Consider the following 21,533-nt stretch of genomic DNA (forward strand, 5'->3'; position numbering starts at 1 on the left):
ATTTTCAAGTGGATTAATTTATTTAGAACACTTAAGAATTAGTTTTATGGATTTAAGTAGAACCCGGTGTCACCAGGAAACTCATAACACAACGTCCTACTGGTATAATTGCTTATAGGATATCAACTATGTATATCCTTAAACTCCGTAACGTGTAAAGATATTTACTAGAATAATGATAAGCATAGAATTATTTGTAGGATATAAAAGTATACTAAATAGTGAGGCATGAGGAAATATATGTTTTGGTTTATGTTAGTGTATCGGAAATTTGTTAAATATATATATATATATATATATATATATATATATATATATATATATATATAGTTTTAGTTTAATTACTACTTTAATTTCTACCTATCTCTCATTTAAAATTTGCTACTGAATCTTTGACATTATGAAACATAATAAACTTGCAGTAAAAGCTAGATATTAACCCTTTCTACCTATTCCTTCTCAAAGCAAAACTATTGCTGCTCTTCTCTAGTCATATAAAATAGCACTTTGAAAAATCTGGCTGGATTAATCATTTGACAATGCCCACCATATGAGAATTATTGAGCATAAAGGGTCAATAAATGTGAAATACAACCAGGTTTATTGGTGATCCTAAACGCGATACTAATAGTTGACTTAACAATACCACCATTCTTTTTTTATTACATTTTAAATTACTCAACGAACGTTACTTAAGCATGTCGAAAAGAGTAATTTATATAACTTTCATAGAGCGTATTTCCTAAAGGAGTAATTTAAAATATACATTTTTCACAACTAACTATAAACATTTCTATCAAACAGAAAAATTATAAAATATATACGGTGTTTAAAAAAAATTGTAAAGTTTAACTCCATATTGGCCATAAATTACAGCCAAATGTTTGATATTCTAAGTTCATATTCTTTACAGTAACTATAAAATAGATCAGGTCACTCATTTGAAATTTCCTGTCAATTTAGTTCTCTTCAAGTATCTAATGATTGTCCAGGAAAATATACTAATTTCTATTTCAAACAGCGTGTTTTTCTTAATTATACTCAACAATACTGAAAACTGAATAGACTTATAAATAATATGCGAATATTTACTTCATTTCAATAAATAAGAATGTAATATTTTTTCATTCATATTTTAAGAATTGTGGGGAATGGTGTAGATGTGTACCTACTGGATTAAAATGAAATGTTGATTGCACTCTTTTTCATTAATAGGCCACGGTTAGTTCTCATCGGCCTGTATGACATGTGCAGGAAGTAGATGATTAAGATTTTGATTTTTTTAAATAATGGAGAGGTAGAAATTATTAAAACATTATTATCAGTGATATTATCCCTGGTTACTTTTGTTATAAGAAGAATTTTCCAAGCTTCACTAGCCTTTGCATTTGTAACAGGTAAGGTGAGATAAAAAATTGCTTGTACATACAACCTTACACGCTACATTTTACAGGCAAAGGAACCCATAGAACAAAGTAAACTACTAGTCTACAAATTTCATAATATACCTTAGTTGGTTATAAATTTAGTAAGAGATGTAAGTTTTAAGAGATTATACTCTTATATATTTTAAGAGTTTGATAAGTTATTCTGTTGAACGTTACGATTTCCAATGACAGACCTAAATACAAACAAAATTCTGTTTGGGTTTTTTATACAAATATTATATCTCAAAATTAAAGAACAGAAATAGTTAAAACTTTGAACAGTTTTAGTCAAACAAAGAGCTGTTAAATACTATCAGAAAATTAGTATATGAATAGCGGCCACATAGAATTGTCATTAATAACATTAATTATAAATGACTTCAACTAATGAGTATTAACCTGATTATGAAGCTAATTGATACACCTAACAATGTCATTGCTTTTTTTGGACATTTTGTATAACAGTTCGGAAGAAGTAAATTTATGTTTACATTTGTTTTAATTTGTTTATATAATTTATTCTAATATCTTTTAGACATAAAATTAAAACATTTTAACAAGATTAAAAGATAATAACTCTTGCTATTCCAGACAAACTTGCATCGCCTCCCTTTTTATACGTTATATAATGTTTTTCGGAAATTTATTTATAAAAAGTTTCGGAGGGTTGTGTGTTTAAGTTTTTATTTTGGTGCAAAAGAAACTAAGAAATAATTACAGGCAGGCAATAAAACAGTTGAGAGGCTATTTGTTGAAATGATTACTTCATTTAGGTCCATGGAACAATGTTCTTAAGTTTATTTTGGATGTAGATTCTTTTTGAGATCTGCCACAAAGAAGTATCATACAACAACTTTGAGATTTGCTTCAAAGTGCAAATTTCAATCGGTTATTTATATCCAACCAATAAAAATTAAAAGTCGAAACAATTCTAATTATTATTTTATATTTTATTTTGTTTTCATGACACTTAAATGTTACAAATATGTTCAATGTTATAATGTTTAAATAAAAAAGTTATTTATGATTATTACTAAACTATGTATTTTACTAATTTCTTTTTAAATTTAAGACAGTGAAGAAAATATCTCCTAATAGTAAGATGGTGCAATCGATTTTGTGTTTGTAGCTGTTTTTATGCTGAGTTAATAGCTGTTATAAATTTCCTCTTAATATAAATATTTAAAACTTTCTTTATTGTTCCATGTCACATTAACGTAAAGTATGAAGTTAAAATATTTCGTAATCAGTCCAAATAAAAAGACTAAGGGTAAAAAATTGGAGCATTTACTTGAGCTACAAACGTAAAATATAATATTTTATTTAGGAAGTAACGTGTCTTTTTATTTATTAGTTTACTTTCGTAACATAATTAATACTTAAAACACTTAATTTCTTGACTTTTATTTAAATAAAACATAATTTCAATAATTAACAAATTAACCAAACCCGACGCTACAATTCATGTACATAGTATAAAATGTCTCATTTTACCTTCAGTTTTTTTTTACTTGGGGTGATTACAAAATCTTCCAAAATTTCCAACATTAAATTCCTGTAGTTTGACGTGGACATAAAAAAAATCTACTGTTTGTGCATTTGGAGAATCTCTATGAAACAGCTGGCTATTTAAAATAAAATGTTTTTCACAACTGAAATCTATTGCTCCAAATTAAGAATCATGTCATGTTATGATAGAAATGTAGTGAGATGGCCCACAACAACAGGTTGACCACCCAGGTCAGACTACTACTCTAAGTCCACTTACGCTAAGCCTTCGCCTGAGGCTTCTCCGCCTAAGCCGGGGGTAATTACAAGGAACTTGAGTTTAACCCTGGAGGGTTTTGTGTTAGCTTGAGTGGTGTCATCGTGCGATATCATCACTTTAAAAATTGTGCATGCACTCATGTTAGCATTTTGTTTAAAAAGATTCTATCAGACTGCAAAGAAGTCAAATTCTGTTAGCAACAACACTTTTTGTGTCATGAAACTTTATATTGCTCGGATATTTACTTTATAAAAGTAAAAAGTAAAAAAAGTAAAGAATGTCGCCTGGTAAAATAAGACATTCTTTACTTTTTTTTACTGTTTACTTTTTATATTTCCATCATTTAGTGTAAGATTTTATGAAAGGCGTAAGTGGAATTAGGTGACAAATACAGTCTGTTTTAGAAATGCATCCATCAAGAGATTCAAAACCTAAACGGTCGCTTTTTATTGCCAGTTAAGTTATCCAGACAAATATCACAAAAAGTAATTGCTTTTTATAGAGAAACTTTCATATTGGCTTTTGTATAAGAGTATACTTTAGAGATAAATAACCTGTACACTCGAAGGTAGACACGTATCGAGTAGTGAAAATGATATATCTAAATGGGTAAATACTAATTAAATGGTTGACGAGTAATACTACTCTATTAAATGTAATTTAGTGGACGTATCTGATGCTAATACATTTTCACACTGTTTAATTGTACACGGAATACAGTATTTGTTAATACAATCATACGGTAACTATGGAAAAGATTTAAGACATTTAGTATATTGTTTGTAATTACTATAAAATATGATGATTATGAAGAGAGAGTATAAGAAGACTGAAATCATATATAAATTGTATATATATATATATATATATATATATATATATATATATATATATATATTTCTATAAATTTTCCAAACTAAGATTTCCCATAGTATTCTACCAACCTTTTCATATATTATTATTCCTGAACCGAATAAAAATTAAAATATTGCATTTGTACTTTCAAAAACTATTTAATTACCCGTACTGCTGCCATTTTTTAAGACAGAGATAGGTTTAATTTGAGAACATTTTATTGCAATCTATAAAAAAATTGTTTACTGCCTCATATCTGAAAACCATTAATCAACAATTGTTTACAAGCTTTATTTACAAAATGGGGGATTTAAAAAACATTAAACGTATACATCTTAAAATGGAAATTGATAAAATAGTTGCCGTTGTTACATTTCAGTTAGAAAATATTATTAAAATCAAAATGAATCAATGTTTAATTTATAAATTACCTTATTGGATTGTAAACTTATTATAATACGTGATATTTAGACTTCTTTTGAAATATAGAATATAGAATATTGAAATATGTAATGTATTCTATAAACTACAAAATTTTCAACTTCAATCATATAGTTGACCTTTTACAGTTAGTATATGATGTATCAGAAATCTTGATATATTTACTTTTAAGAGTGGGAGCAGTAGGAAGAGTCTGGTCCCTAGTTCACTGGCCAGGCAAAGTAGTTGGCTCCATTTAGAGGAAAGTTTTACGGCCGAGGTCGGACTAAATCTTGTTACAACTTTCTAAGAGCGTTACCGCTGATGAGTTGGGTGGACTCTGGTGCTTTCACGCCGATTGACCCTTCTGCCAGTTTCCACCTGATTTCGTTTAAGTGTCCTCTCTTATTCTGTTTATTCACCTTACGTTTTATCCAACCTAATCTCAGAAAGTCTGTTTGTTCTTAGTTCACTTTGAAAATGTGTACTTTCTTCATGATACTGTTCACCCTAGTTCTAATAAAGACTTTATACATTGCTCTAGTTCTATTTATAATTTAACTATTTGGATATTGCAATACATATATAGTTTATGTTCCTGAACTAAAATAATAATACCTTAATAATCAATTATAAGCTGTGTACAAGTTTAAAATCTATTATACTAACTTTTGAACTGATAATAGTTGGCTTCAATTAATATATTACAGAACTTTACTACGGAAATTCAAACATCTTTTCGATGAAATTAATCTAATGTATGGGGTAAAGGAATACTTGTTACTGAAGACACGGTATAATATTATTTTATGGGTAGTTTAAATTACACATGTGTACTTACCAAATTTACTTTTATTATATTTCCCGGATAATGTTAAATTCTCAGAAACACAAGTACTTTATAATTGTAGGTACTTGTAAACCTCTATTGGCAAAACTTTTTTAATATTTTAAATCTTTAATAAACCAGGTAAAAGTTATTTTAGTGACAGTTTTCTAACAACCAGACATGTGTTCTGTTTTAAACGTAAGATGAGTAATTAATCCACATCAAAATTATTTAAACATACTGAAGTTACTTTCAAATTGTATAAAGATAGTAAATTGTTTGCCAAGTGCAGTGTTTGATCACGGTTTTCTTTATGGGAAACAGTACACAGATGGAGAGACCAGACGTCCCTTCTAGCAGGCTTGTAGCTCACACTTGCACACCCTGATCTGACCGACAAGGCAAGGCAAAACGACCAGGTGTAGGATCTAGACCGGTTATAAAAGCACTCGACCTTGACCTCGATCCCGGTTCCCCTCTCGCTTTCTGGTTTCCAAAGCGAGCGTCTCTACTTCCTGTATGACGGAACTTGCTGTGCGACGTTCTATCCGGCTTAACTTCCTCATCTACCTGAACTTAAGCCGGTTCCTTGTCGTCTTTTTATACCTTTTGTGTACTGATGTGGGAGCTGTCGTTTTGTACCTCAAGAATCTTGCAGACTGACTGTGGGTTGGGATTAAATCTCAAAGGATATGAAGACGGAGTACATAAAGTGTGATATACTTTGTAAAATGTGCTTGAAATAGATTTATCTTAAATGAAAACTTTATACAGAAATATTTAAACTCGTTTATTAAAATTTAAATAATTATATGCTACACAAAAATTAAAACACTTCTGTACTTTCCCACGTACAAGAAAAATATTGGTTTAATACAACCGCTTATTTTTAATTTTATAATTTATTACAAACTTATCAAATGCATTATTAAATTGTTTCGTTTTATGGACATGCCAATATCACGTAATTGAACGTTATTGACTCACTACATAAATTATCATAAAATGTTGGAAAAAATAAGTACTATAATTCCATATAGAAAGGAGCAATTAATATAAAACGTTTAAAATCAATAGTATTATATTTACATGAACACAGATTTATGTATAATGTATAGCTGCAAATATGTATAATTTATGTACAATAAATAATGTTTCTTCCTGTACCGCACTCTTAAAAATCGTATTAAAGTCAATTTTGTTAAGCCTAATAAGGTCTTTAATTCATATAACTCGGAAAATACATCACGAAAGATTTTTCCTTTATAATAAAAACAACTTTACAAAGATAATCACGTAGTCTTCTTAGCACTAGGCTTCTTGATGTACGTCTGTATATAAAAGTTGACAAACAAGGCCATGATAACACCTACGTTTGTCACCCAGATGACATTGTATATCTGGGAGACTGAGCAGTTGTTGTAGAACAGGTACACCATGAAAGCTATAGCGAACACAAACTGCGTCTGAAACATACATTTTAGAATGTAAAAATTACTTAGTAGATATTAAAGAATATGGTGGGCGTAATAGTACTAATTTTTATTCAACGTTAAATAAGAGCAAAAGCTCACGGAAAGTTCAAGCGTATAGTCTAAGATTAAAAAGATTAATATCTTGTCCTTGCTAATTCCTCCTATGTCCCTAAATACTGTCGTACTTTGTCTAAAATCTGTTATGTTAGATACAGTGTGTAGATGTGGTCCCTGAGAAGATCCAGAGGATAAATTCACCTAGTAGTTCTGTATATATAAGAAGTCCAGCGGATAGTCATCGTTGAAAAAGAACTTCGTGAAACACTAAAAACCCAGCAAGTCTTATTCACAAATAAAATTATCTGACGTTTGCATCTGACATATTCACTTTTAATTAGATAAGTAGATATATTTGAGTATTATATTGTACAATGTGATATTTCATGTAATCCATATATTGATGACGTCAGTGTTGACCTTACTACCAGAATAAAAGTATCCAAAAGATAACCCAGACAAGAACGTCATAATCATTCTTTGCTAATCCTAATTAAGGATATAGCACGAAAGATAGTTTGAAGGATTAAAAGCACTGACAAGTGGTGAGGATATTATATGAAAATTATTTCTAAAGATCTTAACTCTTCCTGTTATCAATTAAATTCCAAATTTTCACCTAAAGACATTTCATAACTTCGTAAAAAGAAACTCCTTATCTTATTACTCAACTTATTATTTTTATATGTACAAACCAGTGTATATGAATGTCTCGCTGAAAGTGTTATTGTACCTATTGTTAAGGTTACCTCATAATAGAAGTTTAAATATCAAAGCCTTCAAACCTTGCAGGAACAAATTACTTTTTTATGCATCCTTTTAATTGTACTTAATACACAGTTTACATAGAGATATTTCATGGAACAGCATTACTGAACTTCTTCAGTAGTTATTTAACTAGAATTTTAAATGTTGTATCGTTATTAGGAATAAATATTCATAATTTGATGCATATACTTCTTGAACTATGTGTACTATTTAAAACCGTTCTAATGTTTCGCAGCAGCAGACGCTAAGGAGTTGAAAAGGTCCATTGCTACATATTGGACATCGTGCACATAACTACCAAATAACGCAGATTGTGTGTTACGTCACTATATGGTGAATCGTTACCACATGGTATCATTATTGCAAACTTATACAACAAACATTGAAATTCACTACTAAAAAAATAATTTGTCTCACCAGTTGTAACTTTGTTATGTATTTCTTCCACCAAAGGAACTTCTGGACTTCTGGCCCAAGTCCTGCCAGGAAATAGTAGGTGTACATGACAACATGAACGAAGGAGTTAAGCACTCCCAGGACGATTCCTTGCTCCGCTGGAAAAAAATAACATTATAACGCTGGATTTATCAGATAAACACATATGATCAAAATGTAATTTAAAATAATAAATTATAATTACACAACAATAGAAAAACTAATTTCAGCCGGTAACAAGGCGTCAATATTTATTTCTTTTTAAAGCCATTCTTACCTTGTATGTATTTTACACTGAGCCAGGAAAATGCAACCATGCTAGTGTGGTGGTACAGGTGGAGGAAAGTCACGTGGGAATTCTTCTTTCTTAGAATCATAAATATCTGCAAATAGTAAAATGTCCTAAGTTACAACTGGTTGATAAAATTATTAAAAGATATGCTACATCCGCAAGAGATGTCTGAAAATACACGTTTAATTTGTGGGATAAAGTTACTGTGGCATGACGGAATATTGTTACCGATCAATGTTTAGGATATAAATTGTCGTTGCTTTTTGGACTTTTACCTTCACCTCTAATTTGGGGTGAGTATGCAGAACAATATTTAAGGGATGGGATTATGTCAGTCGAAGCCTGGCATCTTCTTTGTTTACAAGGAGTACGGCACTACTATAAGCGGCCACACGTGTAAGTCGGCGATGGCCATTGGCGTTTTTTTTTACATGAAATTTAACCACAAGGAAATGTTTTGGTTAATACTAAATTACACTGGTTCTTAATAACAAAATATGCTAAATCCACAAGAAAATACAATTTTAATTTGTAGAGTCAAGTTCCTACGGCTTTTCGGAAGATTTAAATGAACAAAAAAACTTTGCCTTTACACTCACTCACTTCAGTTAACCAGATATTTATCAATAAACATTGCTTTCACTAAACCTTTTTTCTAGAATGTATTCCTTCCTATCTTAACAGTGAAACGTGGCATAGTAATAATGGGATTAGTTGCTATTTTGTGCTGCTTAATCAAAATTTGTCTAGTTTTGACTAGAATATTAATAATAATTAGTTAACTTCTATTGGTTTGTAGTGAATTTATTATGATGTTAATACATATCGACATGTTATTAAATTTATTCAAGGGGGAATAAATCTATATTCGACAAATTCGTTATAAGTTCCTGCATATTACAAAGTGGATAACTAGTAGTAGTAAGAAGGACCAGTGTGTTCTCCAATATTATGAAATTAAATTAAGAAACACATACAATTTATTATGTGAACTTAGTGGGTATTTCAAAAGTCATAGAGCATAACGAAATCAAAGTTATTTCTACTTCCACATTACAAAACCGTACAATAAATATTTATGTTCTAATTATATTATTCTCTGATACTTTGCTTATAACTATATACAATATCAGATTTACTTTAGTTATTTTTCATTTCAACATTTCAATATTATTTATGATGGGCCTAAAAGGATAGCAAAGATCAATACCTAAATATATCAGTAGTGGAGTGTAATTCATGAAAGATTTGGAATTAAATATAAACATATACATATTACTAGATAATAAAATAATTCTTTTTAACCCTACATCGGGCGCTAAACGCAGTTTTCCTCCGTGTATTTTTTATTATTAAAATAGTACTACTTTTCTGATGTTGACAGTCGTTTCCCGTAGCGTACTTCACGAGCATCTTTCGGGGAAGCAAAACAATAGCCTCCCGCTTATCTTTGTCAACATCTGTCAGTATGAGGTCTACTTCCGTGCGAGACTGGACGATTCCTCCGTGAGCGCCCGATGTTGTGTTTGTAGTGCTTGGACGAAATCTCCTTGAGCGCCTTATTGTGTTTAGTTTTTATGGAGTAATAATCCGTGTGCGCCTAAATGTGTGACCTGTGATGGTTTCTTTTTAAGTTTTACAATATATTTTATTTGAATTTTGTGAAATGGAGAATGAAGACGAGACACTTGTCAATACAGTACAGTACCAGTGTGCTAGGGAACATTTCAGTACTATTTATGGAATGAATATTGTCGTTATAACAACCAGAAGGAAAATGTTTTGAAACTTTGTGTAGTGTGTAAAAAAAGTTCTGGTAAAGAATTAATTTTGATTTCAGAGTAATAATTGACATTACAATTGTATTATATCTCAGAAATTGAAGTAAGTTGTTTTTGTAAAAAGTTAAAAACTAAGTTAATTTCCAATTATTATTAGAGTAGGTTAAACATTTCTACAATTAATTGCATTATTCCTTAAAATTAATCATGTTGTTATTATACAATAACATTTTTTAAGATTTTGAATTTCTTATTTGGAAAATTCATTACATAAGAGAGTAATTTTTATTTAATTTCTAAAAATGAATATATTACATTGTAATTAAATCAGTATGAATATTTAAACAAATGGCTATGATATCCATTTTTCGCTAACCTGGAGGAAACCTCCGTGAGCGCCTGATGGTGTTTCAAATTTTAAGCGCCTGATGGAGGGGTAAATTAATAATATAAAATACAGCGTATTTGGAGGCTGTACAGCCTCTCAGTTGTTAATTATTGGCCGGTGATAGTTATTGAAAACTGATTTCATTACATTTAACGAAATAAGCCATTATCCAAATCGCCCATTATCCAAATAGTTTTAAAATTTGTTGATATGGCTATTTTCTTGTTGAGGCAGGACACTGCAAAAAGTATGCAAGTCTGGTGTTAGAATCAATATCGTTTTCGGCACGTTGTGCGGACAGGCTGACCGTATTCACCCAACATATTCGTTTACCTGGGTTAATTATTAGCTTTACCGAAGGTCAAATAGAGTATATTAAATTTACAAATAAAAAATTTGAATTTGTAAACATAATTATGTAACCAGTTAATGTCGTGCTCCGTAAATGATACACGTACGACTATTGTTGACTATTCTATAATGATCTACTCACTGTATCGATCATGTCAACTATCTTGGCAAATAAGTAGCACCAGGAAGCTAGATGAAGCTGCAAGAAATCAGTATAAGTTGTTATAAAACATCTTAACAATGCTAGCAACTTTTTCTAATTAGTGAATATAGTGACTACGTGTTTAAAAACTAGTAATGTTTTATTGCAGATATGTAGTACTCAGTAATTGTTTGTAGAGAATAGTTTTACTGAACATAGTTTTATCTTATGTAATATACACAATGCAAATGATATACTTCTGTATATAAACGTTTAATATATATATATATATATATATATATATATATATATATATAATATATTCAAACAGTAATATTTCAAGTGGTAATATATATATATATATATATATATATATATATATATATATTACCACTTGAAATATTACTGTTTGAATACTTTTTGGGCTATGTGAGTACTAAGATTACAATTAGGTTCAAATTTTGTGTACTTTAGATTCATACTAAAACAAAATTAAATGTTAGAATCAAAGTCAATCCACAACATCTATAAGAATTATCACAATATGGATACGTTATTATCACTTATTAATGATTTCAATGCTTTTTCAAACCTATGATAATTCTTTATTACCATTTCAAAGTTTTATAGTTTACACCTTGTTTTCCTACATAAAATGTGTTATATAGTAATTAGTAATGAACATATGTATAAAATGTTATTATGAAACAAAAATAACATTGGGTATAAACTGCTGTTTATATTTTGTGTTACACTTATAAGTAGTTGTTTATCAAATTGACTTTTCAAGTTCACAAGTATAAACCTTGGAGGGAATAGCAAAAATACACCATAAGTTCATTTTCACCCCCTTCTCCATGTAAAAGAAAATATTTGTATTTCCAAATATTAGTGAGGTTTTTATCACTAATATTAGTATACCTTACAAAATATTTAACATATAACAGTGTTTATGTGAAAATAGACTATACGAGTTCACTTTTGTCTTGCTAAGTAAGTGTAAGTATTTGTGTGTTTTTTTTTTTTTAAAAAAAACAAAAAATAGACCAAAGACCTAACACCCTTCAAATATAATTTACGTAATGTTATTCTTAATGATAATAGTACACAAGTAATATAAATTCTGTATCTACACGTGGTCATAAAATACGAAAGGAGTAGAGTATTAAACGTTGTTATAATTTTCTCTTGTAATTTTATAACACTGATCCGTTACGAGAGTGATAAGTTTGTAGATCACTCTTTTATTATAACAAAGTGTATTTCATCTCTAAATTTTTAATTTTTTGTAATTAAATGCATACATTAAAGCATACATTGTAGCAGACATTTTCTACGTGATAACTTGGTAGGGAAGAATTCAAACTTCCAAAGTACATCTGAAATATTAAAATTGACATAAATACTGACACATGTGGCTAAAACATAATTGAAACATTCTTGTATTAAATATGATTGCAAAAGCTTTATGAGCCCAGTACAGTGAATTAGGGTTTTCAGTTTCACCCCTTGAAAAATTGAACGTTTTTTTATAAGTAACGTAATATATAAACCTAATTTGTATACTTTACATAATATGAACAATGACAGTTAATTTAATAAGATATAACGCACATCTAAACATTATAATTTTAATATGAATTAATGTTTATTTAAATGCAACTGATGATGAAAATATTTGACGTTTTATTATTATTGTTTTTATTATCGAAGTAAATCTTACCTCAGTTCTCAAAGGATTTTCCTTTGGATCAAGTGGATGGCATCCATGTTGCATAATGTATGATATTGCAGTTGGATGTGTGAAAAACTGAAAAAATATTTATCATGAAAGCAAATACTCGTAATTATCGCTTCAATATAAAATTCAAAATACAATAACAATATATGTATCTTAAAATTGTATATATTTACGTACAAATTGTTATAATTTGGAAAATATACACTAATATCGCAATGGTTTAGGGTTCGTAATAAAAGTATATATCAGGATATTCCGCAAATTTGAAGATCTGTTCAGTTATGAGGCAGTCCAGAATCCGTCATTGATTGTCCTGACTAACCTACCTTGTGCTTTTCTGTCTGGAAACCGGTTCAGTAACACAAGAACTGGTTGCGTTCCCAAAAATAAGTTATATTGGTACTTAAAGTGAGGATACCATTGTTTTTAGTGGGTTGAGTTATTTTTCGTTATTTATGACTCCACTGTTAATAATTTATAACTCAGTTTTAAACACAATCATTCATAGTCTAAACTTTATGACAGAAACAACATATTCTTTATTGCATGTATACAGGGGATAAATACTTTATTTAATTTTTATATTAACGTTATAATAACTGTATAGTTTATTATTATTGTGAAGGTTAATAGATATCTTTAAAATATTGTAAAACTCTCAGCAAAAAGGAATATAAAAATAGGTTGGTTTTTATACAATTTATAAGCAAAAGTGGAAATTAATATAGCTATAAAATAGTAATACTCACTTTTAGTAATTTATATTCCTACAACATGTATGAATTATTGTAAGTCTTATTTCTTTCAAAGTGAATTCTTCAATACCTTGGAAATGTAAATAAATTAGACATTGTCAATTATTTATGTGCAATATGTGTTTTCCAGTTTATTACTCATACTATAATCATGCGAAAATGTAAATAAAGAGATAATAGCACTTTCTTACTATTAAATAACTCCTGAAACATATTAACAATATGTGTTGCAGCCTGTTCTTTCAAAGAATGGCAAAAATTTTAAGACTCTCCTTTTGTTGACCATGGTTTCATATCGATATTTACAAAAACAAAAATCGAACATATTTGCATATGTAGAGGAATTTTAAATTTTTAGGCAAAGTGTGAATTAAAATTCGTGAAAAGTTTAAAAAACTATCTGGTAGTTTTCTTTTTTAAATAGAGTTGAAAGAAACAAAAATCATTTAGACAGTCAAACAGACAGAAATAAATGTTTTGCCACTCTCCTTTACTAACGCTCATCGAATAAATGGGATTTTAAATGCAAACGTCTACTGCATATTCCACTGAAAATTAAGAACTGATATATTCAAAATTTTGTTTATTAGTTTAAAACCCCAGGTTATATATTATAATAAATATAAATAAATTCATATTCCTACAATTCCTGCCTTTTAAATTAGGAATTGTACTATATAAAGGAAAAAGCAAATTATAAATTGTACAAGAAATTCAAATATATCTTCAAGATATTACATTTAATAGACACCGTCCAAAAGTCTTTCTACATGTAACCTAATTCAGTATTCGAATTATTCCATCGTTTCTGTATAAGGCCATCTCAGCCAAATTGCTTTTGCTTTGGGATTTTGCTACTAAAATTTGCTTTTAGTTAAACATATGGGTCAACACAACAAGGCCTAGATTGAGTGAGCAATTTTCAAACTCAAAAAACTTTAATTGTACTATTATATTGTGCCCTGCAGTTTATCAATCCGAAGGATGCTGTTATGAACAAATGTCAGTGACAAAAGCTCACCCAGCCGACCAGACACCCGTTGTAGATGACCTGGTAGAGGTTATAGACCATCATGGGCAGCTTCAATTCGTAGGGTTTCCTGCTGGCCATGAGACGTGGGCCGAGCCACAGGACGAAGGTGAGGTAGCCAGTGAGGATAGCGGCCACCGGCCATGGAGAGGCCACCAGTAGCCAAGAATTCAGAAGTTTTTCTGTAAAAAGAAACAACCATCATTCAAAAATATATAAATCAGTGAGCGAGTCAGATATATACTGAAAAGTTACATGTTTTTAAAAATAAATAAATTTTGGCAACACTAAAAATATATAGTTAAGTTTAATAATATTTTAAGCTCATTGTAAAAAAAAGTTGTGTTGTACAGGTTTTGTCTGATACTTTGGAGTCTGTTTTTTTATTTGGTTCCCCTACTACCTATAAATATGATGTAGACGCCAAATCACGTGCCTGACTTTGTAAGGCTGCATAGAATATGTAAAATATAAGTAAACTATGTACTACTTCTATAGATGTTAAAATGGTCTATAAAATACTATGTTTGGTTAAAAATTTATTTATTGTGCAATTTTCTTGCTGCCCTCGAGGTTAGCTATAAGACCATTATATAAATGTTCGCTAGTGGTCAGCAAAACCCATGGAGTGACATGCATCATCATTATCGCATTCAGTTTTACCTATACAGAAATTATGCTTCATATTAAGGTTACTTCGTTTTCAAGATATCGTTGAGACGGACAATACGTATCCAGTGATAGTAAAAATTAAAATAAAAAGAACTATTAAATGCTCACCAAATTAAATATTAATATATCAGATTAAAATAAATAAAAATAAAATAAAAACAATAGAAATATATATATATATATATATATATATATATATATATATATATATTAACTTACCATTCCCTCATCCACAAAAGGGATATATTGATAACAATCAATAGATGGATGAGCGTTTCCGTCCATAGTCATGTTACTTTTATGCAAAAATAATATCAGAAACAATAATGAGACAGCTAAAAGGGTAAGGTGGAAAAATATAAATATATAAAAAGTTCACCTACAACTTTATATTTTATAACACTAAAAATGTAATATTCTAGTAATGTAAAAGTTACTTCAGTAACAAGTGGAGGCAACAAAATAAAAAGTGTAACATAAAACTAAAGTAGTGCTATTTTGAAAGAGAATATAAATTAGTTTGGGAGGGGTTATTAGATCAAATAAAAACCACTACTATGGTCTGTATATAATATTGAAATAATATTTCAACGTTTTATTAATTATTGCAACAAATAGCACCAGCTATGTATGTTGTAAAACACCTGGGTTATTCAGATTCGTGTGAAATGTCAAAAGACTGGTTTGACAAGGACGATAATTTGTGTTTCAGTTATCGAGTTTGAAGTCATTGCTTTACTAATGAACATGTGCAAACAACAATACAAAATAAGATTGAGCGGTATTTAGCAGAAGTTTTTAACTTCTTTTCAAGTTTTTAAATGTTTCATTGTAAAATAAATAATTTTATAATTTATCATATTGGTACAGGACTCAGAGTGGTTTCTTATAGTGGACTTATTACAATAAGTATGAAGTTGAAATACTGTGCTGCACAATAGTTTATCAGTTTTAAGTACGGAGTAACCACCTACAACTACACCTTCAACTAACTATGCCACCTACACTGTGAGCCATATATTACCCATTGTCACACACCTAATACTGCAGATACCTTATTCAAACACACAAATTTCCAGATTTCAAGTATATTTGAGCTAAATTATATTTATTACTCACTCATGATATAAAATTTAAGTAAATTAAATTCCAGACAAATTAATTTTAAGGTTTTAGGTTTGTAAGAATGGTTCATTGTAATTAGCACATTAGTGTTCTTATGTTGCAATGAATTTTAGGGTAAGATTGCAAAACGTTACACTGAAAAATAAATACAGAAATGTGCTAATTAAATTAGAATTGCTTTACTTACTGTTTGAAATCTATAAATTGCGTGTACTTATGAAACCTTTTGGAGTGAACTTATTGTATACTGCAAGGTTTTTTGTCAGGGCATACACGATGTCAAATAACGTAATATATGGAAACCTCCAGCCAATAAAGTCATAAAAATTGATTCCGCCCAAGTACCTCTTCGATTTCTCAATAAACTTACAAAGGTTTTCGTAATATCTGCCTCCTGAGTCTTTTTAACTCTTGGTAGCTTTCGGGTAAATTAACCGGAATTAAAGAGGATTAGGCATTGTGAAGTCCAACTTACGAGTGTGCGTCAGTGCCTAAATGTTTCTGAAATTTGGGAGCATCTGGCATATAGGATTTTTAAATTCCTTAGAATGTTTTTTCCTCGTGAGATCTTCAGTATATAGACCGCTCAAACCATCACACATTCTTGGATTTACTTAAACGATTTTGTGTTAATAAGTTAGTGAGTGTTAGTTACACAGATCTCTTGATTAAACTTATATTTACAGACATTTATGTACATCTAGAGACGAGAAAATGTCAAATATCCAATACGGTGTACTAAATAACAGTTTTGAGCAAAGGATGAAATTAACTGTTTGGCATTTAGAGATTCAAGTAAACCTGTTAACAGTAAAAACGTTTTGTAACGGTAGGCGTTCAATCTGATATAATATTAAATCAAAGGTTTTCCTCGTTAGCCTACTGTTTTTCTGTCTTCTTTTATTCCTACCACAAATTGAAAAGTCACAAGTAATTGGGAAAATATTCCGTTTAAAAACATTTTTAGCCATACGCGACCAACAATTTTGAGAAATAGTTTAGGAGAATAGTAGTTATCATCCCAAATAAATATAAATTAATTAAATCATAAATTAATAGGAATTATAGATTTCTTCTATTATAGCCTCACTTATACATGATGATGTGTTTTGTATATATACACACTCAAGCTAAAAGGCATACAACACTTTATTTAGGGAAACACTCAATTTTGGAACATACCAATAAATAGTTTTTTGTACTTTTCTGTATGCTCTAGATAATATGTATTACAAAATGTAGCATAAAACCGCAACAAAATAAAGTCCACTAAGCTGTATTAGCTATTAAATTTTATTGGAACGTACAAGGGATGGTGCAGGTCCGTGGAATCTATATGCAATTAATGTTCTATCTCAGCAACAGATCATTCCCTTAGAACGCTTTGAAATATCAGAGGCGAAAAATAGAACTTTATATGAGCTCATTAAGAAATATAAACCCTACAACTTTCCAACCACCGGCTACTTTCTTTTGTTTCTCTGCTGCTCCTTTATTAGAACACTCATGGGATATATTCATGCTTAGTATACGAGTAATCATTATGAATAATCTGTTTGGAGAATATGGAGAATGGTCAAGAGCAAAGGTAACAGAAATTGCATTATATTCGTACTGCTCTAACACATCACTGACGTGGTTCAAACAGTGTTAATGGCACATTATTTTTTTTAATTTTTTTTTTTTTTATTTTTATTTTTTTATCAACGCAATTCTTTTTTTTCTTTTATTGTTATGGAGAGCGTTCAACACAAGCGTTTCAACACAACAGGCTTCGATAGCAACTGAATGAAGGACTTCTATGACGCTCAACCAAATCCTTTGGTCGGGTATACAATATAGTAAAACGCATTTTTATGAGGAAATGAAGTTCCATACAAAATGTTGTCTGAAGATAATATCTTTCTTGAGAGATATTGCCACATGATACAAACACATTTGTTTATTACGTTCGATTAATTAGCAGATTTAACATAATAAATGTCGCGATGGGCACACAAATAAGGGATGCGATGGTGCATGGATGAAGTTTGTCAACTCCGTCGAGTGATAGACTTTGCTATCGCTCAGCTAACTAGGTACAAGTTATTGTGTTGAGGCCTCTCTGAGGTTGCATGCAAAATAGTCCGCAGTTAGACTGCATGTATCATTACGTCACACCAAGCTCCTTTATTGTACTCAGATTGTTTACAATTTACATTATTTGCTATATTACCCGTATACTAATACATCTTAGGAATCAGCCGATTCTCATGGACTGAATTTACCTTCATAGAAATCTATGTTGAGAAAAGCAAATTCATGTACAGGTACGTTTTCTATTTATCGTGCGATCGGACATAAAAAAATGAAAATGAAATTATTCCAACCTCTCTAAGCTTTTACTTATACTTAGTCAAATATTTAATACCAAATAATGAATAGAAGCAAAGCAATGAAACATTGTTATGCAGCTATGCCTCTACAAGTGTTTTTCTTTTAGAGTTCATAGTTCATAGAGACAATACACTTTAAAACTAAATATTACATTATTTAACAAGTTATATCTATATTCTGTTCACCTTTATTTATTTCAGGAGTCCTCTAAATACCTTCCTGGGTGAAGTATAACTTCCGTGTTATTATTCTGCTGGCACATTTGTATGAAACTACAGGTAACATTTCAATAGTGTGAAAAACGTAACTATAGTAAAAATATGACGTTTGATTGAACGTTAAGATTACTTTTTCACAACAAAAGCTTAAAGGTGACGATGTAGCTATCATTATTTCTCTGCAATAAAGTACTTGATGGTTAAGAATTATTATCTTTGCTATAATCGTATTTTATACACTAGTGATAAGTGTATTGGTGTTTTATTTATACGGTTCTATAAAAATTTATTTCATGAATGACTACCATGTTGCCCAGTCAATGCATGATTCTAAAAGTAAAGTCAATACGCAGGAAGATCAACTATGGGACATTGTTTGGGGTAAATGGTATAACATATTCAAAGTGATCAACTCCTAGCACTGGTTTCTACCGAATTCACTCATTCCAATAAAATCTGTTTGAATATATAACTTAAATTCTTTATTAAATTCATTCAAAATCATAAAATAAATTATGTTGAAGTAAATTTAGTTATTTTCAACAATATCTTTTATGAATTGTCTGTGATATAAATTGTTGAGGCACTGGAGACAGAAATCCAGCTGAAAATGTGTTGCTATAAGATTTTTTTGTTGAAAATTACCAACTAACTCACAAGTGTTTATATATCATAAATGGTCATTTACCATAGCAAAAATCTAAACCAACTTTCGTAGAAATATTATTAGGTTTAATTGAATATAGGCTTAGAATTTCTGTACTACCAACCCGTACTGCGATACACGCGAAAAACCAAAAAAAGGACTTTTGAACCACCTTTCTAACTCTTTCGTAGGAATACCATTATATTTATAGGACCAGGTATCTCAATCAACGTTCCACAGTTTTATTTTCTACCTAATGACTTTCCTTCGAGCCCTCATTTTTTCCATTCATTGTCTACATCAATAATTGATTAGCTTCTTTTTATGTTGGTAGACAATTTTGAAAAATAAATATATATTCTTTTATTATAATTTTGTTCGAATGGAACTGCAAAATTCATCTTTGTATGAAAATTGTATTGGTTTTCATCATTAAAATTGGCTCATAGACATTTTATAAAAACGTAAACTTAATTAATCAGGTGAAAATAAATTAAAACTTCTTTTATAAAATAATTCTTGAAATAGGTTAACAACAGTTAAATTTCAAAAGTAAATCTATTATTATAATATAAAACAGTTTTTTTTAGTTTTTTAATATATATGACATTTAATATATACTAACTTTTGTTAGTATAGGTTGGGATGTTAAGGATTTGTTATTCATTCTAATATATTTGGTATACTTTGAATGTTTAAATGTTCCTTAGTAAAAATTCATGCAATAGACTTTTTATAACGTAATTCGCAGACTGCTTTGCATTTTTTTATAGTATAGTTTAATTTACTACAAAAGTCTTCATTTAATAAAAACTATAAAAATTCAAAAATATAGTATTACGTAAATCTATACATCAGCATCAACACAGTTTTCTCTCCACACATTAATTAACATAAAATTAAAAACATTATTTGCATTTTAATATAACTTTTTAGGTTTACATACATCTTCGATATATTTTCTTGTTAGATTTTTAGTTATTTAAGTTACCTTCATCATTATATGTCTCTTCAGTAGTATTCAAAAAATTCCTTGTACTAGTCATTGTTCCCTCCATGATCTGAAATAATTCAAAACATTGCAATAATTACTGTTTTCTATTTACAAATATCACCCAACACTATGGCAGTATTGTGAATGACGATATTGTAATACGAGAATAGAGCATACACATTTAATATACATGTTTATTATTTTAAAATAAGACAAAGTTGCGTTGTAAGGAAATTAAAATATACAATTTAAAATTTGTTTTATTTTAATGAAACACTAATACAAGCTTATTAACAGAATGACACAACTTATAAGCAATTATAAATAAAGTAATATATTTACCGTTATTACATTATACAATATGGTCGATTGAGGTGTTAATTATCCAAGTTCTTTAGGATTGGTCACACCAAAAAATTAGTAACTAAAAACAAAATCGGGTACATAAAGTCAAAACCGCAGTCCTAATGATATTATAATAAATTTTCAAAGCAAATTATATTCTTAAGTGTAGAAAATGTGCAGTTTCATTGAAAACAATAAAACTTAAAATTACTTAATCTGCAACATTTTATTATAAAAATATATTTCACAATGCCTGCTAATTAAAGTTTTTAATGTAACTAACATGTAAAATTAAATATGTTTTTAAACATTACTTTACACTCCCTCGGAGTCGAAACACAAAACCCTAGTCTTAAGTAGAAATTGAAAATGGACTGTACTATCCTGGCTTAAAAAATGTGAACGCTTGACATCTTACCTTTCAGCAGAGACAACACCATCAATGTGATATAAAAACTCTCCGTGTGAGGCAAGGTCCAATGAGCAGTGTCCAAGGTTAACGAAACCTGCTCTACCAGGCTTCTACTACTTGCCAGCTCAACCTGTTTCCATTTCCATAGTTTTCCATTTTAAAGTTTTGCGTATTTTCTTAGTACTTTTTATTTCCAACTCGTCGTTTCAAAAATCACTAAGATTTGTGTTT

General features: G+C 29.5%; 1 protein-coding gene across 1 annotated transcript; it reads right to left on the minus strand.

Annotated features, from left to right (window-relative positions):
- Positions 1-6,543: 6,543 nt before the first annotated feature.
- Positions 6,544-21,435, minus strand: LOC124353005 (elongation of very long chain fatty acids protein 4-like). Its single transcript, XM_046802787.1, has 8 exons — positions 21,309-21,435; positions 20,543-20,612; positions 14,506-14,696; positions 12,712-12,798; positions 10,989-11,045; positions 8,312-8,417; positions 8,017-8,153; positions 6,544-6,765 (listed from the first exon to the last, which is right to left on the minus strand). Exons 2-8 carry the CDS (start codon positions 20,607-20,609, stop codon positions 6,592-6,594), a joined length of 819 nt encoding a protein of 272 aa, XP_046658743.1. The 5' UTR covers positions 20,610-20,612; positions 21,309-21,435; the 3' UTR covers positions 6,544-6,591.
- Positions 21,436-21,533: the final 98 nt, after the last annotated feature.

This window comes from Homalodisca vitripennis, chromosome 1 (genome assembly GCF_021130785.1).
Source record: "Homalodisca vitripennis isolate AUS2020 chromosome 1, UT_GWSS_2.1, whole genome shotgun sequence".
NCBI classification, from domain to species: domain Eukaryota; kingdom Metazoa; phylum Arthropoda; class Insecta; order Hemiptera; family Cicadellidae; genus Homalodisca; species Homalodisca vitripennis.